This window comes from Pezoporus wallicus, unplaced genomic scaffold (assembly GCF_028554395.1).
Source record: "Pezoporus wallicus isolate ANWC-B61680 ecotype Strahan unplaced genomic scaffold, APGP_CSIRO_Pwel_v1 contig_11153, whole genome shotgun sequence".
NCBI classification, from domain to species: Eukaryota; Metazoa; Chordata; class Aves; order Psittaciformes; family Psittacidae; genus Pezoporus; species Pezoporus wallicus.
The window spans coordinates 153,751-181,039 of NW_026639099.1; the positions used below are offsets into that span (position 1 = coordinate 153,751).

Consider the following 27,289-nt stretch of genomic DNA (forward strand, 5'->3'; position numbering starts at 1 on the left):
TGCAAGTACTGCTGTGCATTCCTGCGGGCTCGTCGAAGACTCCCTTTAGGAAACATTGTGGTGAGCATGCTGTCCTGGGCGCAGGCACTTCCCGTGCCTTTGCAAGCACCGCCACCCTTGGCATCATCCCACTGGATGGCTTCTCCCCCGCCTTGCGCCAACTCTGCCTGCTCCTCCGTGTCCGGATTCAGCCTTGTGGCAGCATGGCTGTGCACTGGTCTCCACCGGGACGTCACCGGAGCACTCTGGACAGCGGAGGAACCCGCGGGGCAGCTGTCGGTGATGAGCGGCGGCCCCACAGGGCTCTCGGCTCTCCTGACCGGCTCTGCTGTCCCCTGCGCGGTGTTCGAGCATCCTGCCGCGGGGTCCCAATGCGGGTGAGGACCCGACAGTCGCCTATGTGCGCACGGGTCCGTGTGCTGGGGCAAGCCGACAGCGCGGGCAGCGGGCGGAGACGGGAGCAGTCCCGTCTCGGGCCGCAGGGTGGTGCTGCCGGCCAAGGCGACGGAGAGCAGCTGCGAGAGGGGTCGCCAGAGCCCACACTGGCTCTGCGCAACCCAACAGAGCAGAGCAGAACCCAGACCAGCAGAGCCCAGGCCAGCCCGGCAGAGCCGAGCTAGGCAGGGTACGCGACCAGAAGCCCGTACCACCCGCTGCCGCAATACGGCGGCAGCGCTCCGGACCGCCAGCCTTTCGGACGCGCTGCTATCGGGCGCCGATTACCGTGGAGGACTGCGCGAGCCATCCCCGATACAGACGCTGTCCGCCCCCCCGCCATGGCGACCGCAAGGCAAGTGCTCTGTCTCTGTGCTTTCCTCTCCCTGCCGCACGCTCGCGCCGAGCCCATCCGCTACTCCGTAGCCGAGGAGAGCGAGAGCGGCTCCGTGGTAGCCAACGTGGCGGAGGACGCGGGGCTGGCCCCGGCGCAGCTCTCGGCTCGCCGCGCCCGCCTGCTCTCGGAGGACGGCCGGCAGCACCTTCGCTTAGAGCCGGGCACCGGCCGCCTCGTCGTGGCCGAGAGGCTGGACCGCGAGGAGCTGTGCGGCCAGTCCGCTACCTGCACTCTGCCCTTCGAGCTCCTGTTGGCAAACCCCGTGCAGTTCTTTCGGGTGGAGGTGGGCGTGGAGGACATCAATGACCACGCGCCCCTTTTCCCGGAGGAACGGGTCACTCTTAAGATACCTGAAACGAGCAACCCTGGCTCTCGTTTTCCTCTGCAGGCGGCTCGGGACCTGGATGTTGGCAGCAACAGTATCCAGGCTTACAGCATAGCTCCTGAGAGCAAGTACTTTGGAATTGATTTGGGGAGTCAAATTAAGGGCAAGAAGTATGTGGAATTGGTCCTGGAAAAGCCACTCGACAGGGAGGAGACGGCAGAGATGGATTTCAGTCTCATTGCCGTGGATGGGGGCTCTCCACCCAGGAGTGGAACCACCCAAATCCACGTTGTCATTCTAGATGTAAATGACAATGCTCCCATCTTCTCACAGGAACTTTATGTTGGGCAGGTTTTGGAAAATGCCCCAGAGGGCTCTGTGGTTCTCAGAGTAGTGGCAACGGATCTGGATGCAGGAGTTAATGGGGACATCTCCTATCAGATCAGCCAAGCAGGAGACCGGAGCTACTCAGCATTCACGATAGACCCCATGAGTGGTGAAATCAAACTCACAAAACCTTTGGACTTTGAGACAGCAGAGAATCATGAGCTTAGTGTTCAGGCCACAGATGGTGGGGGCCTCTCAGGAATTTGCAGAGTGTTGGTGGAGGTGGTGGATGTGAATGACAATGCACCGGAACTGGTGGTCAATTCCTTCAGCAGCCCAATCCCTGAGGATGCATTGCCTGGGACAGTCGTCGCCCTGTTTACTGTCAGGGACCGGGATTCTGGTTCCAATGGGAAGATCTCCTGTGGCCTTGAGGACCAGCAGTCATTCTCCCTGCGGCCAGCCTATAAGAATTACTTTGAGCTTGTGACTGTCAGTGCACTGGACAGGGAGGAGACGGCACGATACATCCTCACAGTCACAGCAGCAGACACGGGGTCACCTCCTCTCACAACCACCCACACCTTCACAGTGGACATCTCCGACGTGAATGACAACGCACCTGTGTTCAACCAGACATCGTACACCATGTATGTACGTGAGAATAATGTTCCCACAGTGCTTGTTGGGACTGTTGGTGCTGTAGATGCCGACATGGGGCCTAATGCCAAGGTGACCTATTCCCTGATCCCAGCCCACCCTACAAAGCAGCCTTCCTGCTCCTGCATCTCTGTGAACTCTGAGAATGGGGATGTGTTTGTGCTGCGGCCCCTGGACTATGAGCAGGTGAGGCAGATCGAGGTCATGGTGAGTGCCTCTGATGCGGGGTCACCACCTCTCAGCGCCAATGTCACCATCTGCCTTGTTGTGGTAGACGAGAATGACAATGCTCCACTGGTGCTTTACCCCTCACAGGACAGCAGCTCTCCATCCAGTGAGCTGGTTCCTGTTATGGCTGAGGCAGGCTACCTCATCACCAAAGTGGTGGCTGTTGATGCTGACTCAGGGCAGAACTCGTGGCTCTCCTACCACCTGCTGAGGGCCTCTGATCCTGGACTGTTTGTGGTGGGTGCTCAAAGTGGGGAGGTGCGACTGAGGAGATCGGTGACAGAGAGAGATGCTGTGAAGCAGAAGCTCGTCGTACTGGTGAGAGACAACGGGCAGCCACCACTGTCAGCCACTGCAGCAATGAGTGCACTCCTGCTCAGTGACTTCTCAGACATGCGCCTGCCACACAGCAGTCTGACCACAGAGGATGAGGGCAGCTCCCTGACAATCTATTTAATTATTTCTTTGGTTTTTGTCTCTCTCCTCTTCCTTGTGTCCACAGCAACCTTCATCACTCACAAGGTGTGCAAGAGAAAGGAGCTGAAGGATGGGCATGTGCTTTATGGTGCCAGCAACTTGCAGAGCAGCCTGGCTGATGCAGCTGCTGCAGGGACCCTGCCCCATGCCTACTGCTATGAGATCAGCCTCACAACAGGCTCAGGCAACAGCGAGTTCAAGTTCCTGAAGCCCATCCTCCCTAGCCTGCCACCACAGCTTCATGCCACAGGTGGGGTTACCAACAATGAGCAAAGCTTCCCCTGTGGCACTCTCACTGCAGAGGACGCGGCACCAGACAACCCTGGGATGCTTTCTGCAGAGCAGTACAATAGTCTTTCTTTTAACTAGCATGGTGTTGGCAAAGAGGTTTCGTGTTTCATGACAGGAAGGGATCCATGCTAGGACATGTGGCAATGTGACCTCCAGAGTAAATCTGTATTTACAGTTGACATCAGTGACTTCCCATGAAGACAATGTGACAAATAATACTGACTTCACCTCCCCAAAAACCCCAAGCAAACAAAAAAAGTACAAATCCAACAAAAGAAACTAAAGGTCTCTCAAGAAATCACGTTTCTGCTCTGTGCAGCCATGTCTGAATTGCTTTCAGATTTGGATTAGTGCCAGGACCACAGGCAAATTCTTGTCTCAGTTGCTGGCAGGCAACACTTTGGACCAACTCCTTTGTGCTGTAACACAATGGCGTGATGGGGTAGACGAACCACAACTTCACTCAAATGCGTGTGTCAGGAAAGCAAGGACATTGTGAGTACTGTGTGACAATGTATGATCATAGGGCTCTTTCTTCTCTGCATGTCTCTGAGATGGGTGGGCTCTCTATTTTTTTCCTTCTGGTCACTGTGTCTGTGCGTACAGCTGTGTCTGCTTATGCTGCACAAGGGCTACACATCAAAGTAGGCAGATGCTCCCATCCAGCCATTGAAATTCCAGCCCAGCATGAAGAAAGATATTTTTGGATTTTTAGTAGAAAACTCTCATAGTCTCTAGGGGAGAGCAGCAGAACAATTTCTTTTTCCTTTGGAACTCCACAAGGATTTCCCTGTTTGGTCAAGCTGATTTTCTGCCCCGCGTGCTTGACTTTTGGCACAGTGGAATTGCCTTCTAGTAGACTGTAACCATACAGAGCTATGAGAATGTTCCTTAAAGAAGACTGTAAGAAAACTCCACAAGTTGCTTTAAGGAACTTTCTCTGAAGGTAGCATCAAGATCAAATCTGAAAATGAACTCTGAGTTTGGTATCGTCATTGTTGTTCCTGGATTCGGAGGTTTCTTGATGGGAGTGGAAAGCTGTTATGCTATGATTTTCTGTGTTTTAGAGCATTTGCATTGTCTTTTATATCTTTTCTCCCTCTGCTCTGTGACTACATTTGAAGATTGTCTTGCCTCTTCCTCTTAAGGAGGAATGTCACTCCCCCATGTAATTAAAAGATTGTTTAAAAGAAAGCATGGTACAGGATATTGGGAAACCCTCATGCTGTGTTGTGCTGCAGTTATAAGCTGAGCTGTTGTAACATGGGAGACCCTTGTGTGTAAAAGCAAAATAAAGAGAACGCTTCAATGCTTTGTGTGGAGCCAGTCACATCTGTAGGGCTGTCCTTCCTGTGAAAGTTCTGTCACAGTTTCCAAAGGGCCAGGAGTGTTTTTTCCTTGTTGTCCCTTGGCCGAGTTAAGGTTGAGTGGGTACAATTCTTGAACTGGGAGATGTTGCCAGTAGAGCCTTCAGAAAGTTATGAGCAGGGAATTGCTGCCATTCCTCTACAGGTCTCCTCGGTACTGTTGCTGTTATATGCAGATCAAGAATACCAGGCCCCCTCCTTCCCAGAGACCCTGGGTTTGCTTTGACGTCTGCAAAGCAGGGAGGTGGGGAGAGTGACCTGCCCTACTCTCCTGACTTCTGCAGATGGCAGCTGTGAGGCTTTCCAGAACAAAGTGTGACACTGAAAGTGGAGTTTCAGAAGATGGATGTCACAAAGATGGCATCCCTGTTCTTTTGGAAGTGTTTATGGTGTTTGTGGGAACTCCATGAGGTGGGCATTTGGTGAGCAAAACCAGTGACCAGCGAGAGGCTTCTCTACAGAAATCTCAGCCTTCTCTAGCATCAATGATCAAGCCACGAAGGGCAAGTAATGGACTGGGAGAATGATGACAACCCACTGTAGAGATGATCAGGTTGGAGACCAACTAAAGGAACATAAAGCTGCAGAAATACATGGGACTTGAAGAGATGCAATAAATATATTATCCATCCTGCTTCAGAAGTCATGGCAGTCAGAGGATCCTAGTGACAGAAAAATGGGAGACATAACCCCGATATTTACAAAGGGAAAAAGCCAGGAAACTACAAGTCAGTCATCTCATTGCCCAGCAAGATCATGGACCAGATCTCCCTGGAATGCATGCAAAGGCTCATGGAATGTGATTGGTGCCTGCCGACATGGCCTCACTAACATCCCTGAACAATTTGATGGCCTTCCACAATAGGGTTATGACACTGCTCAATAAGGGAAGACCGAATGCTGTCATCTACTTGGACTTGGGCAAAGGCTTGACTGTCCCACATAACACCCTTCTTAAATTGGAGAAGTATTTATATGATGTATCTACTTGGAATAGATATGGAATTGGAAGGATAATTGCACTCAAAGGTGGTTAATGACTCGATGTCCAAGTGACAAGTTGTCTTGCTTGATGCAAAATTAACTTGACCCAATGTGTGCTTGCAAGGTAGGACATGGATCTGTTGGAGTGAGTTGGATTGACTCCAGACAAGGGCCACAAAGATGATTAGATGGCTGGAGCAATTCTCTTATGAGGAAACCCTGAGAGAGCTGGAGTTGTCCAGCCTGGACAACAGAAGGCTCAAGGAGGCTTTAGAGCAGCCTTCCTAAAGGGCCTGTACAAGTTCATGTAGTGATAGAACAAGTGGATATGGCTTTATATTAGATATTATGTTCTTCCTTGTAGGATTGGTAAGGAACTGGAACAGGTTACCCAGAGAAGTGATGGATGTCCCACGTATGGTCAGGTTGGATGGGGCTTTGTGGAACTTTTCTGGTGGAATGTGTCCCTTTGTGTCCATTGCAGGGCAGGTTGGAACTAAATGATCTTTAAAGACCCTTCCAAACAAAACCATTCGAGGATTCTGTGATTCTATGACATGCAGAGGACTACAGCCATCCCTTCTGCATGGCTCCACTATTCAATCATCCTGAGTGAAACAGAATGAGTTGGTAAGAATCCCTGAAAATCAAGTCCAATGATTAACACTGCCAAAGACACCACAAAACCATGCCCCAAAGTGCCATGTCCAGGGATGATGACTCAACCACTTCCCTGCACTTCCCTGCAAACCCATTTGGTGAAGAAATCTAACATCCAATCTAGACCTTCCTGGCACAAATTGAGGCCATTCACATTCTGTACTTACAAGAAGAGACCAACTCCAACCTAGCTACAATTTTGTTTCAGGTGTGAGCCTTGGCTATCCTGTGCTGTGTTGTATTGCACAAATCCTTTAGTAGCAGAAGAAATTCAGCTCATTTTAAGTAAGGAACCTATAGTGAACACCCAGTTGCTACTGGTGAGAAAGCCACCTGTGATCAGTAAGTCCACATAGAACTTCTTGGGACAGTGGAAAAGTTGCTGCTCTCTGGCAGGAAAGCTCTAAACTGGCTTGAAGGAGTGGCAAGGGAGTACTCTTTTCCCTAAGTGGGGGCATGCAGTGCCTGGCTGGAGTCCTGCCTGAAGCTACTCTGCTCAGGGTTCTCCACATCCAAACAGACATAGGCTTATGGATACTAATCTCCTCCAATAGAACACCTGTAAGAAACGGAGTTGTGAAAGACATTTGAGAAGGTAGGAGTGTCTCTCCTCCGAAGATCACAAGGAACCAGCACCACGTAACCGACTGCTTCTCGGGTCATTCCAGCTGGATGGGACAGGTGTCTGATGCAGTGCACAACTACAAGATGTATCACAGTTTCTACCCGAGAGAAGGACTCTCCAGGACTTGAGCACCTGCAAGTACTGCTGTGCATTCCTGAGGGCTCGTCGAAGATTCCCTTTAGGAAGCATTGTGGTGAGCATGCTGTCCTGGGCGCAGGCACTTCCCGTGCCTTTGCAAGCACCGCCACCCTTGGCATCATCCCACTGGATGGCTTCTCCCCCGCCTTGAGCCAATTCTGCCCTACTCCTGCGTGTCCGGATTCAGCCTTGTGGCAGCCTGGCTGTGCACTGGTCTCCACCGGGACGTCGCCGGAGGACTCTGGACAGCAGAGGAACCCGCGGGGCAGCTGCCGGTGATGCCCAGAGTCTTAGGGATGAGCGGCGGCCCTACAGGGCTCTCGGCTCTCCTGACCGGCTCTGCTGTCCCCTGCGCGGTGTTCGAGCATCCTGCCGCGAGGTCCCAATGTGGGTGAGCGCCCGACAGTCGCCTATGTGCGCACGGGTCCGTGTGCTGGGGCAAGCCGACAGCGCGGGCAGCGGGCGGAGACGGGCGCAGTCCCGTCTCGGGCCGCAGGGTGGTGCTGCCGGCCAAGGCGATGCGCAGAGGCTTTGGGAGGGGAGCCGGAGGAGCCCACCCTGGCTCTGCCCAGCCCAAAGCAGACGAGTCGAACACAGCAAAGCTAAGCGGAGGTGGGCAGCCGGCGGAGAGCGTTTTACCGCGCCACCGGCTGCCGGGACACGGCGGCAGCGCTCCTGGCCGCCAACCGGAGTCGGACAGAGGAAGGGCGCACGCCGACCGCGCTGCAGCCAGGCTCCGCTTGCCGCAGAGGATTGCGCGAGCCATCCCCGACACGGAGGCTGTTCGCGGCTCCGCCATGGCGACCGCAAGGCAAGTGCTCTGTCTCTGTGCTTTCCTCTCCCTGCCGCACGCTCGCGCCGAGCCCATCCGCTACTCCGTAGCCGAGGAGAGCGAGAGCGGCTCCGTGGTAGCCAACGTGGCGGAGGACGCGGGGCTGGCCCCGGCGCAGCTCTCGGCTCGCCGCGCCCGCCTGCTCTCGGAGGACGGCCGGCAGCACCTTCGCTTAGAGCCGGGCACCGGCCGCCTCGTCGTGGCCGAGAGGCTGGACCGCGAGGAGCTGTGCGGCCAGTCCGCTACGTGCACTCTGCCCTTCGAGCTCCTGTTGGCAAACCCCGTGCAGTTCTTTCGGGTGGAGGTGGGCGTGGAGGACATCAATGACCACGCGCCCGTTTTCCCGGAGGAACGAGTCACTCTTAAGATACTGGAAAGGAGCGACCCTGGCTCTCGTTTCCCTTTGGAGGTGGCTCAGGACCTGGATGTTGGCAGCAACAGCATCCAGGCTTACAGCATTGCTCCTGAGAGCAAGTACTTTGGAATTGATTTGGGGAGTCAAATTAAGGGCAAGAAGTATGTGGAATTGGTCCTGGAAAAGCCACTCGACAGGGAGGAGCAGGCAGAGATGGATTTCAGTCTCATTGCCGTGGATGGGGGCTCTCCACCCAGGAGTGGAACCACCCAAATCCATGTTGTCATTCTAGATGTAAATGACAATGCTCCAGCCTTTTCGCAGGAACTTTATGTTGCACAGGTTTTGGAAAATGCCCCAGAGGGCTCTGTGGTTCTCAGAGTAGTGGCAACGGATCTGGATGCAGGAGTTAATGGGGACATCTCCTATCAGATCAGCCAAGCAGGAGGCCAGAGCCACTCAGCATTCAAGATTGACACCAGGAGTGGTGAAATTAAACTCACAAAGCCTTTGGACTTTGAGGCAGCAGAGAATCATGAGCTCAGTGTGCGGGCCACAGATGGTGGGGGCCTCTCAGGAATTTGCAGAGTGTTGGTGGAGGTGGTGGATGTGAATGACAATGCACCAGAGGTGGTGGTCAATTCCTTCAGCAGCCCCATCCCTGAGGATGCATTGCCTGGGACAGTCGTCGCCCTGTTTACTGTCAGGGACCGGGATTCTGGTTCCAATGGGAAGATCTCCTGTGGCCTTGAGGACCAGCAGTCATTCTCCCTGCGGCCAGCCTATAAGAATTACTTTGAGTTGGTGACTGTCAGTGCACTGGACAGGGAGGAGACGGCACGGTACATCCTCACAGTCACAGCAGCAGATGCGGGGTCACCTCCTCTCACAACCACCCACACCTTCACAGTGGATATCTCCGATGTGAATGACAATGCACCTGTGTTCAACCAGACATCATACACCATGTATGTACGTGAGAATAATGTTCCCACAGTGCTCGTTGGAGCTGTCATTGCTGTAGATGCCGACATGGGGCCTAATGCCAAGGTGACCTATTCCCTGATCCCAGCCCACCCTACAAAGCAGCCTTCCTGCTCCTGCATCTCTGTGAACTCTGAGAATGGGGATGTGTTTGTGCTGCGGCCCCTGGACTACGAGCAGGTGAGGCAGATTGAGGTCATGGTGAGTGCCTCTGATGCAGGGTCACCACCTCTCAGTGGCAATGTCACCGTCCATCTTGTTGTGGTGGATGAAAATGACAATGCCCCACTGGTGCTTTACCCCTCACAGGACAGCAGCTCTCCATCCAGTGAGCTGGTTCCTGTTATGGCTGAGGCAGGCTACCTCATCACCAAAGTGGTGGCCGTCGATGCTGACTCAGGGCAAAACTCGTGGCTCTCCTACCACCTGCTGAGGGCCTCTGATCCTGGACTGTTTGTGGTGGGTGCCCAAAATGGGGAGGTGCGACTGAGGAGATCAGTTACAGAGAGAGATGCCGTGAAGCAGAAGCTCGTCGTACTGGTGAGAGACAATGGGCAGCCACCACTGTCAGCCACTGCGGCAATGAGTGCACTCCTGCTCAGTGACTTCTCGGATGTGCACCTGCCACACAGCAGCCTGGCCACAGAGGATGAGGGCAGCTCCCTGACGATATATTTAATCATTTCCTTGGGTTTTGTCTCACTCCTCTTCCTCGTGTCCACAGCAGCCTTCATCTCTCACAAGGTGTGCAAGAGAAAGGAACTGAAGGATGGGCATGTGCTTTATGGTGCCAGCAACTTGCAGAGCAGCCTGGCTGATGGGGCTGCTGCAGGGACCCTGCCCCATGCCTATTGCTATGAGATCAGCCTTACAACAGGCTCTGGCAACAGCGAGTTCAAGTTCCTGAAGCCCATCCTCCCCAGCCTGCCACCACAGCTCCATGCCACTGGTGGGGTTACCAACAATGAACAAGATTTCCCATGTGGTCCTCTCACTGCAGAGGACGTGGCACCAGACAACCCTGGGTTACATTCTGCAGAACAGTTCGTCTTTAACTAACATGGTGTTGGCACAGCCAGAGTCTTCACATCTCATGACTCAAAGGCTTCCTTACCAGGGCGTGTGGCATTGGTGCCTCCAGAGTTAATTTGCTGTTGGCATTAGCAATTTCCCAGAAAGTGAGAAAAAAGTGACTTCTCCCACAAAAATACTAAAACCTAACAAAACTTAACAAAAGAGACTAGTGCTCCCTTATTCAGGAAATGGCATGTTTCTGCTCTGTTACTGCTATTTCTGAAATGCTTTGAGAGTGGTTTTATTTCCAGGACCCAGCTAAGTTCTTAGCTCCCTTACTGGCAGGCAAGACCATGGACCACTTCCTCTGTGTTGTAACACAGTGGTGCAGTCGGACAAACTGCAACCTTCCTGAAATGCTCGTAGCCCTCCTCATGGGTCAGGATATGAAGGACATTGCGGGTACTGTGTGACAATGTGATATGACCACGGGGCTCTTTCTCCTCTGGGTTCGGGATGTCTCTGTCTGAGATGGGGGGCTGTGTGTGTTTTTCCTTCTGGATGGTGTCTGTCCATACAGTTGTGCATCTGCCTATGCTGCACAAGGGCTTCCCATTGAAGCAGGCAATTGCTTCAATCCTGCCATTTAGATTCCAGTGAAGCAGGAAGAAATATATTTTGACTCTTTGAGTACAACAGTCTATCTCTAGGGGAGAGCAGAAAAATACACAAGGTCTTCCCTAGGCCCATAATGGATGTTTAGGTGATCTGTCTCTTGGGTTCCTTGGAAAATACAGCACAAATGGTATTGGAATCTTATGAGCCAGACTAGACTAGAAGTATTTAATTTGAAGGGACCTACAGTGATCATCTGGTCCAACTGCTTGATCGTTTTAGGGCTGACCAGTTAAACTATGATTTTAATGGCATTTTACAAATGCCTGTTAAACACAGGCTTGGGACATTGACCACCTCTCTAGGAAGCCTGTTCCCGTGTTTGACCACCCTTTCAGGATAGAAATGCTTCCTGATATGATGTCTAAACATCCCTTGGCATGGCTTTAAAACGTTCCCATATGAGGTATCACTGGATATGAGGGAGAAAAGCTCAGTGTCTCCCTCTCTACTTCCCCTCCTTAGGAAGCTGGCCCTTACATGCTGCTTCAGTTTCGTGCAGTGTTTGATGCCAACAGGATGCAGTTTGCCCTCTTGGCTGCCAGGGCGCACTGCGGGCTCCTACTGAGCCTGCTGCACACCAGCACTCCCAGCAGCTCCCTTTCTGGAGGGCTGCCCTCCAGCCTCTCCTTGCCCAATTTACACTGAGATCCAGAAGAACTACATTCACCACTTTCTCTTCATCGAGGCAGGTGACCTTAGTACTCAGAGTGATCGTATTTTGTCCAGCAGCTGAGACCAACAGGTCTGTATTTGCCTGTCTTTCCTCATACCCTTCCTGCAGACTGGAAGAACATTAACTACCTTCAAGCCAGGAGCTTAGGGGACTGTCCTCTGTCTCAGGGGATTGGGCATCCCTGGGGGCTAATATTTTAATTAAGAATTGAGGCAAGAAAAGCACTGAATGGCTTCTTCATCCCTGTTACTCAGGGAGTGACCATCTTCCACAAGTACCGCTGTTTTCTTTCAAACTCCTCTTGCTCTGAGCTTACTTACTTTAAAAGCCATTCCTGTTGTTCACCACAACAGTGGCCAGTTTCAATTCTGATCAGGTTTTGGCCTTTCATGCCTTCTCCCTGCATATATGAACCACAGCTCTGCAAACTTCTTGCAAAGACTGACCTTGCTTCCAGAGATCTTTTAATTTCTTTTTCCTCTGGAGTGCCACAAGGGGCTGGTTTTCTGCCCCACATGCTTGACTTTTGGCACAGTCGAATTGTCTCATAAGTATATGGAGTTGTGAGATGTTCCTTGTCCTGGGGTGCTTTGTAAGGAAGCTCCACAAATTGCTTCAAGGGATTTTTTATGAAGGTAGAATTGAGATTAAATCAGAAAAGGGACATTGCATTTGTCCTTGTCATTCAAATTCAGAATTGTTTCTGAATTTGGAGGTTTATTGATGGGAGTGGAAAGATGTCCTGCTATGATTTTTGGGTTTAGAGCATTTGCATTCTTTTTGTCTTCCACTCTGTGAACTGTATTTGAGCAGACTGAATGCATGCATGTGGCATGGCATAGTGGGAAACCCTCATGCTGTGTTGTGCTGCAGTTATAAATTGTGCTATTTTAACTTGGGATACCCTTGTGTGTAAAAGCAAATAAAGAAAACACCCAAATGCTTTGTGTGGGGTCAGTTTTCTTTGTAGGGCTGTCCTTTTTGCGAAAGGTCAGTCGGTTTCCAAAGGGCCAGGAATGTTTTTTCCATGTCCCTTGGCTGAGGTAAGGTTGAGTGGGTACATTTCTAGAGTTGGGAGATGTTGCCAGCAGAGCCTTCAGAAAAGTAGTGGGAGTTACTGGTCAGCCTCTGTGGGTCTCAGTAGTGACCACCTGGCTGTGACGAGGCAGAGTTATATCCAGACAGGGGCAAGCTGACTCCTATAGTACCAGAGGCTCTGGATATGAAAAGCCCTCTCCAAAACATGGATGTGGGAGAGTGGCTTTCCCAACCCTCGTGACAGCTCCAGCTGCAGATGGCAACTGTGAGGCTTTCCAGGACAGTGTTTGTGACACTAGAGGTGTACAAGTTTCAGAAGATGGATGTCACAAAGATGGTATCCATGTTCCTTTGGAAGTGTTTGGGGGTGCTCCGTGAGGTGGGCATTTGGTGAGCAAAACCAGAGACCAGGGAGAGGCTTCTCTCCAGAAATGCCTCAGTCTTCACTGGCAAGTGCTCCAGAATCAATGCCCGTCACTAAGGGCAAGTCATAGGCTCTGATAATGATGAATGACCTGCTATAGATCAGGTTTGAGATCATCTAAGGGACTGTGAAGATGCAGAAATTCATGGGACCTGAAAAGATGCACGTGGCCAAGCTGCCAACCATCGTTTCAGAATTCTTGGCTGAGTGTTCCCACTGGCTGGAAAACAGGAAACATAACCCAAATTTTAACAGGGATAAAGGAAGAGGCAGGGAACTACAGGCCGATCAGTCTCACCTTGATGCCAAGAAAGATCGTTGAGCAGATGCCCCCAGAAACAGGGCAAAGGGTCATGGAATATTAGGATGATTGCGATTGCCCCTGAACTAATGCGTCTGAACAATTTGGTGGCTTTCTGCAGTGGAGTTATGGCACTGATGGATAATGGAAGAGAGAATGATGTCACGTACCTGGACTTGCACAAAGACTTGGCACTGTCCCGAATTACATCCTCGCTAAACGAGAACCATTTTTATGGTGGATGGACAACTTGGTGGATATGGAATTGGAAGGATGATTACACTCAAAGATTTGTGGTTAATGCTCAATATCCAAGAGACAAGCTATGTTGATGCAAAGCTAAATGTGACCTGGCAATGTGTCTTCCAGCTCAGGCTACCAGCATATAAAGGATGTGGACCTATTGGATTGAGTCCAGATGAGGACCATGAAGATGATCAGCTGGCTGGAGCAGTGCTCCTATGAGGAAACTCTCAGAGAACTGGGGTTGTTCAGCCTGGAAAAGAGGAGGAGGCTTTAAATCAGCCTTCCTAAAGGGGGAGTACAAGCTTGTGTAGTGATAGGACAGGTGGAAATGGCTTTAAAATTAAAATACAGATGAGATCTTAGGAAGAAGTTCTGCCCTGTGAGGCTGGCAAGGCACTGGAACATGTTTCCCAGAGAAGTGGTGTACCACCTATTTCCAGGTTGGATGGGGCTTTGAGCAAGGCAGTCTAGTGGAATGTATCCCTGACCATGACAGGGGGTTGGACCTTTTGAAGGACATTTGAACGTCCCTTCCAAGCCAAACCATTCTAGGATTCTATGAAATGCAGAGGACTACAGCCATCCCTTCTGTAAGGCCCTGATAAAAAGGTAAGTGCTGAGTAAAGGCTCTACTGTCCAGTGAGCCTGAGCAGAATCATAGAAACATTTGCATTGGAAAAGATTTTAGAGGCCCTTGAGTCCAACAGTTTTTACACTTCTAAGAGCACCACAAAGCCATGTTCCAAAATGTCGTATCTAGGGATGGTGACTCACTTCTGGGCAGCCTTTGCCAATGCTTGAAAACCCTTTTGGTGAAGAAATGTCTCCTAACATGTCCAATCTAACATGACCTTTCTGGCACAAACAGGCCATTTCCTCACATTGTCTCTTCTTTCTTGCAAGAGGACAGATCCAGCCGCTTCACTACAAGCTCCTTTCAGGCACAGGCCTTGTCGTGTTGCACAAATCCTTTACCAAAAGGAGAAATTCAGCTCTTTCTAAGCAAGGAACCTGCAGGGAACTCCCAATTGCTACTGGTGAGAAAGCTACCTGTGAGCAACAAGTCCACATAGGAACAACTTCTCCTGGGGCAGTGGAAATTAACAGAAACTGCCCTCTGTCAGGAAAGTTCTAAACTGGCTAAAGGGCTGTCACGAGGTTACTCTTTTTCCCTGAGTAGGGTCTGCCTGGCATGAAGCGAGTGGCTCAAGTCCTGTGTGAACCTACTCTGCTCAGGGTTATCCACATCGAAACGGACATAGGATTAAGGATGCTAATCTCCTCCAATAGTGACAGCTGTAACAAATGGAGCTGTGAAAGACATCTGAAGGAGTCTGTCTCTCCTCCCGAGATCACAAAAAAACAGCACCTCCTGGTGTAAAGCTGCTGTTTCTCAGGTCATTCGAGCTGTAGGGTCTAGGTGTTGGAAGCAGTGCAAGTTTATCAGTTTTAATGAGATGGGAAAAGCCAACTTTCTGCACGGGAAGGACTGCATGCACTGCTGAACTTTCCCTAGGGCTCCTCGGAGGCGCCCTTTAGGAAGCAGTGCGATGGGCAGGAGTGGTCAAAGAGGCTATCCTGGGACACAGCACGCCCCGTGCTTCTGCAACCACCGCCACCCTCGGCATAGCCTCGCTGAACGGCTTCTGCGCCGCCTCTCGCCAGCGCGGTCTTCTCCTCCGTGTCCGGCCTCGTCTTTGCCGCAGCCACTAGTCAACGGCTCGCCTCCGGGACCTCTCCGGCAGCGGGGAAAGCCGCGGGGCCGCTGCCGCCTCTACCCGAGCCTTAGGGGTGCGGCAGCGGCCTCGCGGGGCTCTCCTCTCCTGGCGCTGTGTGCTCGTGTCCTGCCGAGGGGCCCCAGGGCGGGCGAGAACCCGGCAGCCGTGTGTGTGCGCACGGATCCGAGCGTCGGGGCGAGACGGCAACGCGGGGAACGGGCAGAGGCGGAAGGCGCAGTCCTGCCTCGGGCCGCAGGGTGGTGCTGCCGGCCAAGGCGATGCACAGCGGCTGCGAGAGGGGAGGTGGCTGAGCCCAGCTTGAGTCTGCCGAACCCACCCCCGGTCGAGCAGAGCCGAGCCAAACTCAAACCAGCCGAGCCGCAGCTGCGAACGGCAGTAAGCGGTGGAGAACGGTGCTCCGCGTCATCCGCTGCCGGGACACAGGTGCAGCGCTCCAAGAGCTATAAGACTCGGAGAGAAGGACGGTGCACGCTCGTCGCGCCGTTTACAGTGCAGGACTGCGCGGGCGATCCCCGACACGGAGGCTGTCCGCCGCCCCGCCATGGCGACCGCAAGGCAAGTGCTCTGTCTCTGTGCTTTCCTCTCCCTGCCGCACGCTCGCGCCGAGCCCATCCGCTACTCCGTAGCCGAGGAGAGCGAGAGCGGCTCCGTGGTAGCCAACGTGGCGGAGGACGCGGGGCTGGCCCCGGCGCAGCTCTCGGCTCGCCGCGCCCGCCTGCTCTCGGAGGACGGCCGGCAGCACCTTCGCTTAGAGCCGGGCACCGGCCGCCTCGTCGTGGTCGAGAGGCTGGACCGCGAGGAGCTGTGCGGCCAGTCCGCTACCTGCACTCTGCCCTTCGAGCTCCTGTTGGCAAACCCCGTGCAGTTCTTTCGGGTGGAGGTGGGCGTGGAGGACATCAATGACCACGCGCCCGTTTTCCCGGAGGAACGGGTCACTCTTAAGATAGTGGAAAGGAGCGACCCTGGCTCTCGTTTCCCTTTGGAGGTGGCTCAGGACCTGGATGTTGGCAGCAACAGCATCCAGGCTTACAGCATCGCTCCCGAAAATGAGTACTTTAGTGTTGACTTGGGCAGTCGAAGTGATAGTGACCAATATATTGAACTTGTTTTGGAAAAGCCACTCGACAGGGAGGAGCAGGCAGAGGTGGATTTCAATCTCATTGCCATGGATGGAGGCTCTCCACCTAGGACTGGGACCACCCAAATCCACATTGTCATTCTAGATGTAAATGACAATGCTCCCGTCTTCATGCAAGACCGATATATTGCACAGATTTTGGAAAATGCCCCAGAGGGCTCTGTGGTTCTCAGAGTAGTGGCAACCGATCGTGATGCAGGAGTTAATGGGGACATCTCCTATCAGATCAGCCAAGCAGGAGGCCAGAGCCACTCAGCATTCGAGATTGACTCTAGGAGTGGTGAAATTAAACTCACAAAGCCTTTGGACTTTGAGGCAGCAGCAAAACATGAACTCAAAATTCGAGCTACAGATGGTGGAGGCCTCTCTGCAATCTGCAAAGTGGTGGTGGAGGTGGTGGATGTGAATGACAATGCACCAGAGGTGGTGGTCAATTCCTTCAGCAGCCCAATCCCTGAGGATGCATTGCCTGGGACAGTTGTCGCCCTGTTTACTGTCAAAGACCGGGATACTGGTGTCAATGGGAAGATCTCCTGTGCCCTTGACGACCAACTGTCATTCTCCCTGCGGCCAGCCTATAAGAATTACTTTGAGTTGGTGACTGTCAGTGCACTGGACAGGGAGGAGATGGCATGGTACATCCTCACAGTAACAGCAGCAGACGCAGGGTCACCTCCTCTCACAACCACCCACACCTTCACAGTGGACATCTCCGATGTGAACGACAATGCACCTGTGTTCAACCAGACATCGTACACCATGTATGTACGTGAGAACAATGTCCCCACAGTGCTTGTTGGAACCATCAGTGCCACAGATGCCGACATGGGGCCCAATGCCAAGGTGACCTATTCCCTGATCCCAGCCCACCCTACACAGCAGCCTTCCTGCTCCTGCATCTCTGTGAACTCTGAGAATGGGGATGTGTTTGTGCTGCGGCCCCTGGACTATGAGCAGGTGAGGCAGATCGAGGTCATGTTGAGCGCCTCTGATGCGGGATCACCACCTCTCAATGCCAATGTCACCATCCGTCTTGTTGTGGTGGATGAAAATGACAATGCCCCACTGGTGCTTTACCCCTCACAGGACAGCAGCTCTCCATCCAGTGAGCTGATTCCTGTTATGGCTGAGGCAGGTTACCTCATCACCAAAGTGGTGGCCGTTGATGCTGACTCAGGGCAGAACTCGTGGCTCTCCTACCACCTGCTGAAGGCCTCCGATCCTGGACTGTTTGTGGTGGGTTCCCAAAATGGGGAGGTGCGACTGAGGAGATCGGTGACAGAGAGAGATACTGTGAAGCAGAAGCTCATCATACTGGTGAGAGACAATGGGCAGCCACCACTGTCAGCCACTGCAGCAATGAGTGCACTCCTGCTCAGTGACTTCTCGGACGTGCACCTGCCACACAGCAACTTGGCCACAGAGGATGAGGGCAGCTCCCTGACAATCTATTTAATCATTTCCTTGGTTTTTGTCTCACTCCTCTTCCTCGTGTCCACAGCAGCCTTTGTCATTTGCAAGGTGTGCAAGAGAAAGGAGCTGAAGGATGGGCATGTGCTTTATGGTGCCAGCAACTTGCAGAGCAGCCTGGCTGATGCAGCTGCTGCAGGGACACTGCCCCATGCCTATTGCTATGAGATCAGCCTTACAACAGGCTCTGGCAACAGTGAGTTCAAGTTCCTGAAGCCCATCCTCCCCAGCCTTCCTCCACAAGAGTGTGCCACAGGTGGGGTTACCAACAATGAACGTGATTTCTCATGTGATCCTCTCACCGTGGAGAACATGATACCAGACAGCCATGGGGTGCTCTCTGCAGAGCAGTTCAGTAGCCTTTCCTTTAAGTAGCAAAGTGTTGGCACAGCCAGAGGCTTTATGCCTTTTGATAAGAAGAAATCCAGACAAGCGGCAATGGTTCCTCCTGACAAATTCTGCATTTCCAGTTGGCATCAGTGTTTTCTCAGCAAGCCAAAGTCTGAAGAAAGGCTATCCTACAAAAAACCAGCCAAACGAAACTAATGCTTTACTGAGGAAATAGCATGTTTCAGCCGTGTTAGAACCATTTCTGAAATGCTTTAAGAGTGGGGTTGTTTACAGAAACCCCAGTTTTATTGCTGACAAGAACAACAGAGGGAGTACTGTAACAATGGCATGGATAGGCAGACAAATCACATCCTTACTGAAATGCATGTAGCCCTTTTCCTACATCAGGAAAGCAAGGAAACTGTACCATGTGACCATGGTTATGAACAAAGGCCTTTTTCTTTTCTGAGTCCTTTTTGTGCATCCCTGAGATGGGTGGGGTCTTTTACTTTTCTGTCCATACAGCTTTTTTGTGTCTCTGTATGCTGCATCAGTGCTGCCCAGTGAAGTAGAGTTGCTCATATCTAAATATGGCCATGTGCACAATTCCGTCTCATCAGGCAAGGATATTTTGATCCCTCGTGTAGCTGACTGATCTTCAGCAGAGAGCAGCAAAATGCGTATCTTCCTTTGGCCTGTAAGGGGAACTTACTCTCCTTGGGACTGCCTCTGAAATACAGTGCCACAAAGAGTGTTGGGTTAGAATGTAACAGCAGAGTAGGATTTGAGTTGTAAACTGATCTAGTCCAACTGACTGACCAGGTTTGACCAAAAGTTATGTTTTTATGGGCATTTTATAAATGTCTGGTAAACACTGGGAAGCTTGGGGCATCAACCAGCTCTCTAGGAAGCCTGTTCCAGTGTTTGACAACCCTGTCAGGAAATAAATGCTTCCTAAATGTGTAGTCTAAACCTTAACTGGCATGGCTTCAAACTGTTCCCTGTCGTGGCTTGGATAATCACCTCTTTTGGGCCTCTCCTTGCCTGATTTGTATTTATACCTGGGGCAGAGGTTTTTTTATACAATCTTGTTAGATTTTCTGCCGTCAATGATTCCCCCAATGTCTCAGACTATCCAGATACCTCTGCATGGCATCTTGACCCTCAAGAGAGTCAACTGCACCTCCCAGTTTAGTATCATTAAAAGAGTTGCTAATGATCCATTCAATTCCTGCATCTAGATCACTGATGACATTGAAAATGTCCCTAGAATTGAACCATGAGGAACACCGCTGGTGCCTGTCACCAGACAGATTTAGCCCCATTTACTGCAGCCTTTCAAGCCCTGGCCTTCAGGGCTTCAGTTCTTTACCCAGTTCACCACAAACCTAGTCATCTCACAGGTGACCTTATCATAAGCAGAACTTTCCATTGTGGAACCCATGTTGACTATGTCTGGCTCCATTGTTCTTTAAATGTGTTTCAGTAGTACCAGTATGACCTTATTAATGATTTTTACAGGAGCTGAGGTGAGACCAACAGGTCTGTAGTTGCCTGTGTCTTGCCTTTCGTGCGGACTGGAAGAACAGACTAGTTTCCAGTCACCAGGGACCTCTCTGGACTCCTGAGACCTTTGGCAGGTGATTGAGGGGGGTCCCGCTGTAACTTGTGCCATCTCCAGTGCTTTGGGCAGAATCCCATCATGTCCCATATAATTTTGTCCATACAGCTGGTCCACAAATGGAGGAGCACTTGGGGTCCTCTGTCTCAGGTGACCAGGCAGCCCTAGGGACTAACAATTGAAAAGCATTGAACACCTCCAACTCTTTTTGTCCCTGTTAGGGTGTGATATTCACATTTTCTTGCAAACTTCTCTTGCTATGAACTTACTTTAAAAGCCATTCCTGTTGTTCACAACAGTGGCCGGTTTCAACTCTGATCATGTTTTGGCCTTTCATGCCTTCTCCCTGCATATATGAACCACAGCTCTGCAAACTTCCTGCGTATCCTGACCTTACTTCCAGAGATCAGATAATTTCTTTTTCCTCTGGAGCTCCACAAGGAGTTCCCTATTTGGCCAAGATGATTTTCTGGCCCGTGTGCTTGACTTTTGGCACAGTGGAATTGCCTTCTAAGACTGTAACTATACAGAGTTGTGAGAACATGTTCCTTGTCCTTGGGTGGATTGCAGACGGTAAGAACTTTGGCTTAGCTGCCAATTCTGAAGGTGAAATTGAACTCAGAAGAGAGGAATTGGATTTGGTCTTGTCTGTATAGTTCCCAAATTTAGAGGTTTCATAATGGGAGTGAAAATATGTCCTGCTATGATTTTCTGTGTTTTTTCTTAGAGCATTCACATTTTCCTTCCCCCCCCCGTGAACTGTATTTGAACATTTTCTTGCCTCTTCCTCTTAAGAAGGACTGTCACCGCCATGTATAATAAAAGATTGTTTGAATGAAAGCAGCATGATAGGATATTTGGAAACCCTCACGTGTTGTGCTGCAGTTATAAGCTGTGCTGTTGTAACACAGAAGACCCTTGTATGTAAAAGCAAAATAAAGAGAACACCCAAATGCTTTGTGTGGAGCCGGTCATCTTTGTAGAGCTGTTCTTTCTGGGAAAGCTCTGTCACAGATTCTAAAGGGCCAGGAGGAGTTTTTCACATGTCCCTTGGCTGAGGTAAGATTGAGTGGGTACAATTCTTGAATTGGGAGATGTTGCCAGCAAACCTTCAGGAAAGTTGTGGGGAGCAGGGTATTGCTGTCAGGTCTCTACAGGTCTCTTCAGTACTGTGATGGGGCACGGTTTTATCCAGATTGGGGCAACATCTTCCTCTTCCTGGGTGACCTGTGTATGTAAAGGCCTCTACAAAAGAGGGATGTGGCGAGAGTGACCTTCCCAACTCTTCTGATAGCTCCAGCTGCAGATGGAAACTGGGAAGCTTTCCAGCATAAACTGTGAGACTATAGTTGGAGTTTCAGAAGATGGATGTCACAAAGAGGACATCCCTGTTCCTTTGGTAAGAGTCTGGGGGAGCTCCAGGAGGTGGGCATTTGGTGAACAAAGACAACAACCAGGAAGGGGCTTTGCTCTTGAGAAATAGAGGATTACAGTCTCCCTTTCACAAGGTCCTGATAAAAAGGTAAGTCCTGACAACAGGCTAGTGTAGGGATGCTGACCGAAAGACCATTGTACATCAGACTCCACTGTCCAGCTGACCTTGGAAGGCACAGGCTTAGGCCATCAGATGTGTTCTATGGCATAAATCCCTGTTCCACAGACAGTTCATGTTAACAGAGGAACCCGCAGGCAGCTTGCACTTGCTACTGGTGAGAAAGCCACCTGCAAGCCAGGAGGCTGCATAAGAATTTCTTTTCCTGAGACACGAGAAACAATAGAAATTTGTCTTGCAGGAAGCCTAAAAAAGCTTGAAGGACTGAAACAGGGTCACTCTTTTCTCTGAGTGGGGTCTGCCTGGCAATGTGTGGCTGGAGTCTATCTAGCTACTCTGCTCGGGGTTCTCTGCATCTAAAGGGACATGGAATTATGGTTGCTCATCTCCTCCAATGGTGACTATAACAGAGTTGTAAAAGACATTTGAGGGAGTTGGTGTGTATCTCTTCCAGAGACACAAGGAACCAGCACCTCCTGGTGTAAAACTGCAGCTTAGGTTGTTCCAGCTGGAGGGTCTGGTTGTCTGATGCACTGCATAACTTGAGGATTTATCACCTCAGAATGAGACAGGGAAACGCTCTTTTCTGCACAGGAGAACCTGCACAAAGTGCTGAGCTTTCCTGAGGGGCTCATCAGAAGTGCCCCTTAGTTCAGGTAGGAGACTACCAGAGATGCATTTCTTGACCTGTTGGTCACCAGCGCAAGCAAGCTAATCCGAGACATCAAGATTGGAGACAGCCTGGATTGCAGTGGTCACACACTGGTTGGTTTTGCAGTCTTGAGGGTTATAAGTCAGGTGAAGAGTAAAGTCATGTCCCTATATTTTAGGAAAACACACTTCCCACCGTTCAAGGGGTTAGACCCCTGAAAAACTACTCTCAGGGACAAAGGAGCGTAATACAGCTGACAGATCTTTAAGGACACAGAGTGCGACCTCTGTCCCCCCACATAAGAAATCTGGCTGATGGGGCCCAGTTATATCCAAACTGGGGCAAACTGGCCCCTACCCTCCCAGGGAACTTGGATGTGCAAAGGCCTCTGCAAAGCAGAGAGGTTGGGGGAGTAATGTTCCAGACCAGGATGGAAGGCATGGAATGGAAGGCAAGAGACTGACATGGCTGAGTAAAGACTTGCCAGTGAAACTAAGGGGCAAGAAGGAAATGCACAGGCAGCAGAAGCTGGGATAGGTATCCTAAGAGTCTAGGGACACTTCTGTAGGGGTGGACTCAGGAAGGCCAAGGCATGGCTGAAGCTGAACTTTTCAAGGGATGCAAAGAATAGTGTGAAGGGCTTCTACAGCGGGAGCAAAGTCCTTCCCCGGTAAGAAGATCAGGTTTGAGACAACCAGAGGAACTGGAACACATAAGTTTATGGGACTTGAGGGAATTGGCTGATGTAGTTGACAAACCATGATATTTCAAAAATGGCAAGTAGGTGAAGTCCCTGGTGACTAGAAAAAGGGAAATACATTTTTAAAAAGGTTTGAAAGGAGGACCCTGGGAACTAGTACCCTCAACATCTCTGTACCTTGGAAGATTATGGAACAGATCCTCCTAGAAGATGCGTTAAGGCACATGGAGGACAGGGAAGTGATTCAAGACAGCCAGCATGGTTTTACCAAGAGCAAGCCTTGCCTGGACAGCCTAATGGCCTTCTATGACCAGTGGGCAAAGGAATGTATCTACCTGGGCTCCTGTGAGGTCATCCTCTAAATTGGAGACAGGTGGATTTGATGAATGGACTGTTTAGTGGATGGGGAATCGGCTGGGTATTCTACAGCATAAAGTTCAGATGGAAATCAGTAATCAGTGTGCCTCCAGGGTCCATAGTACTGTTCAATATCTTCATCAACAACACAGGCAGTGTGATCAAGTGCACCCTCAGCATATTTGCAGATGACACCAGAACTGATGGTTTAGTTCATACACCTGAAGGACAGGATGCCATTCAGAGGGAGCTGGATAAGCTTGAATGTCATGATGTTTAAAAAGGTCAATTGTAAAATCCTGCACCTGAGTCAGAGCGTGGCAGGTACACCTGGCCTGATGAAAGCCTTGACAAAAGACCTGGAAAAAGCCCATGGAAGTTTCCCCTCACTGATGAAATCCTGGGAGAGCTTCCTCTATGCTCAGCTCTTGTTCCACCCACATGGTGGCAAGCACAGGGGCAAGGAAGTTGGGATCCTGAGTGTAATGAGGTGACACCAAGGTAACTCCTTGTGCTTGCAAATCCTCCATTTTTAGGTGAGTGATAGTGCATTTTGGATCATTTGGCCCTAAAATTTAAGAATTGGCAGTTTAGTGAATCCATGTGACATCTCGAATCTATAAATGTGGGTGAAGCTTTAATTGAACATTTTGTTTAGCCTCAGTTGATTGTGACATGGCCAACCCCCAGTATCAATACAGGTTCTGGGATGAAGGGGTTGAGAGCAGCCCTGCAGAGAAGGACTTGGGGGTACTGGTGGATAAAAAGGTGGACATGAGCCAGTGATGCACTCTCACAGCCAAGAAAGCCAGCCATATCCTTGGATGAATTAGCAGCAGCATGGCCAGCAGGTCAAGGGAGATGACTCTGCCCCTGTACTCTGCCATGATGAGACCCCACCTGGAGATCACATCCAGCTCGGGGGGTACCCTTATTGTGGATTAATTCAAGAGAGCTTGTAAGATGACAGACTTTTTAGTAGGGCCTGTTGTGATAGGATGATGAATATAGATTTGGACTAGACATAAACTGTTTACAATGTGTGTGGTGAAACACTAGAACAAGTTGCCCAGCAAGGTAAATGCCCCATGCCTGAAGATACTCAAAGCCAGGCTGGATGGGGCTTTGAGCAACCTGGTCTAGTGAAAGGTGTTCCTTTCACGCCGTCGGGTGGAACTGACCTTTAAATATCCTTTCCAACCTACACCATTCTGTGATATTCTATGAAGCAATACGGTGGATAGGACTTGGCGGAGAGACTATCCTGAATGCAGGCATGTCTGTGAGTCTGTAAACAGTTACCACGGGTAATAGCAAGCTCTGCCGGCTGAGCAGGAGTGGAGAGCCGCTTACCAGTGCCGCTGCGCTGCAATTGCTGTCTGAGGCTCCGAGTGTCGCTGTTGACATGCGATGGGCCGAACTCAGGGGGCCAGCCGCCACAGCAGAGGCGAGCGAGTCGCGGGGCTGCAAGATCCGAGCCCGAAAGAAGCGCTGTGGGAGCGGTACGAGCCGAGCTGCTCAGAAGAAGGCTCGGCGGGAGGAGCGCAGCGGCAGCGGTGCCCCGCGAGCGGCTTCGGTGAGTGCTGCCGAGCTTTGCAATGGCGGAGAGAGGAAGGTGCTGGAGCCGGAGGAATCAAGCCCTGCTCTGCACCGTCTTGGTGGCAGCGTGGGACGCGGCTTGGGGGCAGCTGCACTACTCGGTTCCCGAGGAGCTGCCCAAGGGCTCGTTCGTGGGAGACGTGGTGAAGGACCTGGGGCTGGAACTGCCGGCACTCCGCGACCGCGGCGTCCGAGTCGTCTCCAAAGGTAGGACTCAGTATTTCGCCCTGCAGGGGAAGACGGGCCATTTGGTGACAGCTGAGAGGATAGACAGGGAGCAGCTGTGCCGGCTAGTGGAGAAATGCGTGCTGCGGTGTGAGATGATAGTGGAGGGGGAAATGAAGTTTTACGAAATCGAAGTGGAGATCACGGACGTTAACGACAACGCGCCCAGCTTCCAGGAAATGGAGCTGGAGGAGGCAATGAGTGAGACGACAGCCCCGGGGTCGCGGATTCCCTTGGCCAGGGCTCACGACCCTGACGCGGGCCCGAACTCCCTGCAGCGCTACGAGCTGAGCGGCGACGAGCACTTCTCCCTGGCCGTGCAGGCGGGTCCCGGCGGGGATCAACGTCCCGAGCTGGTGCTGGAGAAGGCGCTGGACCGGGAGGAGGCGGCGTTCCACGAGCTGGTGCTGAGGGCGAGCGATGGCGGAGAGCCTGCGCGGACGGGCACGGCGCGGATCCGCGTGGCCGTTCTGGACGCCAACGACAACGCGCCCGTGTTCAGCCAGGAGGAGTACACGGTGCGTGTGCCCGAGGATGTGCCCGTGGGCTCCGTCCTCGTCACCCTCACGGCCTCCGACACCGACGAAGGTCTTAACGGACACGTGAAATACTCGTTGAAAGAAATGCAGCTGACATCGGTTATGTTTCAGCTGGACTCTGAGACGGGAGAGCTCACCTTGGTTCGCAGCCTAGACTTCGAGGAAGATAACTCCTACGAACTAGACGTGCAAGCACGGGACAGCGGGGGCCTTTTCGGTACCACGAAAGTCGGGATCGCTGTTACAGACGTCAACGACAACGCCCCCGAGATTTCGGTGCGATCGTCACTGAGCGAGATCTCTGAGGACGCGCAGCCAGGCACAGTGGTGGCCCTGCTACACGTGCAGGACAGGGACTCGGGGGCGAACGGCCACGTGCAGTTCTCGCTGGACGGGGGAGTCCCGTTCCGGCTCCAGAGCTCTCAGGGCAGCTACTACAGTGTGCTGACGGCGGGGGAGCTGGACCGCGAGAAGGTGTCGCAGTACAACCTGACCGTGCGGGCGGTGGACGGCGGGTCGCCGGCAATGCAGAGCTGCACAGTGCTGGCGCTACGGGTGCTGGACGTGAACGACAACGCGCCCGTGTTCGCGGAGCCGCGCTACAGCGCCCGGCTGGCAGAGAACAACGCGGCGGGAGCGCTGGTGCTGACGGTGCGGGCGTCGGACGAGGACTGGGGGCAGAACGCGCGCGTGCGGTACCGGCTGTCGGAGGGGCGGGTGAGGGGCGCGCCGCTCTCGTCCTACGTGTCGGTGCAGGCGGAGACGGGCGCGCTGTACGCGCTGCGCTCGTTCGACTACGAGGAGGTGCGCGAGGTGCGGCTGTGGGTGTGGGCGGAGGACGGCGGCTTGCCGGCGCTGAGCAGCAACGCGTCGGTGGTGCTGGAGATCGTGGACGAGAACGACAACGCGCCGCAGGTGCTGTACCCGCCGGCGGCGGCGCCTTCGGCGGCGGTGTCGGGCTGGGCGGGCGTGGAGCTGGCGCCGCGGTCGGCGGAGCCCGGGGCGCTGGTGGCCAAGGTGGTGGCGGTGGACGCGGACGCGGGGCAGAACGCGTGGCTGTCGTACGAGCTGGCCAAGGCGACGGAGCCGGGGCTGTTCCGCGTGGGGCTGCACAGCGGCGAGGTGCGCACGGCGCGCTTCCCGCTGGCCCGCGACGCGGCGCGCCAGAGCCTGGTGGTGGTGGTGAAGGACCACGGGCGGCCGGCGCTGTCGGCCACGGCCACGCTCACGGTGGTGCTGGCCGAGAGCGTGGCCGAGCTGCTCTCGGAGCTGGGCAGCGCGGCGGCGGTGCCGGGCGAGCCGGCCGCCAGCCTCACGCGCTGGCTGGTGCTGGCCGTGGCGGCCGTGTCCTGCCTCTTCCTCGCCTTCCTGCTGCTGCTGCTGGCGTTGCGCCTGCGGCACTGGCGCCGCTCGCAGCTGCTGGCGGCGACGAACAGCTCCGCCTTGCGCGGCGTCCCGGCCTCGCAGTTTGTGGGCATCGACGGCGTCCGCGCCTTCCTGCACTCCTACTCGCACGAGGTGTCTCTCACCGCCGACTCTCGCAAGAGCCATCTCCGCTTGTCCTCAGGCAGCTGCTGCGACACCCTCCCAGCCCGTCCGCCTCCTGAGGCTTCGGGTGATCTCGTCCCTACCGGAGATCACGTTGACGGCAATGATGGCCAAGTTTGCTTTCAGGTACGTTTTTTTAACGTGTGTGCAGGTGCTTTAGGATTCTTACGGTGTCCGACATTTCAAACTGCACTGTTCGCAGTTTTGAAAATATTTTACGGTAGTAGGCAGCTCTTGTAATCAAGTGTGCTATGCTCTATGTGCCATGTTCTCTACCGGCTAGTCGGATCTCATCACATCTAACTTTCCCTAAGGGTGGAAGGTTCCATTGCATATGCAGATGCAAAAGGAAATGTCAGT

The 27,289-nt window shown here is 52.5% G+C and overlaps 4 protein-coding genes across 4 annotated transcripts in view; all 4 read left to right on the forward strand.

Annotated features, from left to right (window-relative positions):
- The first annotated feature begins 761 nt into the window (after positions 1 to 761).
- Positions 762 to 3,218, forward strand: LOC130601556 (protocadherin beta-15-like). Its single transcript, XM_057413716.1, has one exon. The coding sequence runs from the start codon at positions 777 to 779 to the stop codon at positions 3,216 to 3,218; it is 2,442 nt and encodes an 813-aa protein (XP_057269699.1). The 5' UTR covers positions 762 to 776.
- A 4,478-nt stretch (positions 3,219 to 7,696) lies between these two features.
- LOC130601568 (protocadherin beta-15-like) lies at positions 7,697 to 10,144 on the forward strand. The gene has a single exon (XM_057413728.1). The coding sequence runs from the start codon at positions 7,712 to 7,714 to the stop codon at positions 10,142 to 10,144; it is 2,433 nt and encodes an 810-aa protein (XP_057269711.1). The 5' UTR covers positions 7,697 to 7,711.
- Positions 10,145 to 15,688: 5,544 nt separating this feature from the next.
- LOC130601569 (protocadherin beta-15-like) lies at positions 15,689 to 18,181 on the forward strand. Its single transcript, XM_057413729.1, has one exon. It carries the CDS (start codon positions 15,740 to 15,742, stop codon positions 18,179 to 18,181), a length of 2,442 nt encoding a protein of 813 aa, XP_057269712.1. The 5' UTR covers positions 15,689 to 15,739.
- Positions 18,182 to 24,473: 6,292 nt separating this feature from the next.
- LOC130601541 (protocadherin gamma-C5-like) overlaps positions 24,474 to 27,289 on the forward strand; it is a 176,012-nt gene continuing 173,196 nt past the window's right edge. The window contains exon 1 of the mRNA XM_057413690.1: positions 24,474 to 27,055. Coding sequence (XP_057269673.1) covers positions 24,617 to 27,055 — 2,439 coding nt within the window. The 5' untranslated portion in view covers positions 24,474 to 24,616. The remainder of the gene's footprint in view (positions 27,056 to 27,289) is intronic.

Bases quoted from the DNA above. Each gene is read 5' to 3' on its own strand.
- LOC130601569 (XM_057413729.1), top strand. From the start codon at position 15,740: ATGGCGACCGCAAGGCAAGTGCTCTGTCTCTGTGCTTTCCTCTCCCTG.
- LOC130601568 (XM_057413728.1), top strand. From the start codon at position 7,712: ATGGCGACCGCAAGGCAAGTGCTCTGTCTCTGTGCTTTCCTCTCCCTG.
- LOC130601556 (XM_057413716.1), top strand. From the start codon at position 777: ATGGCGACCGCAAGGCAAGTGCTCTGTCTCTGTGCTTTCCTCTCCCTG.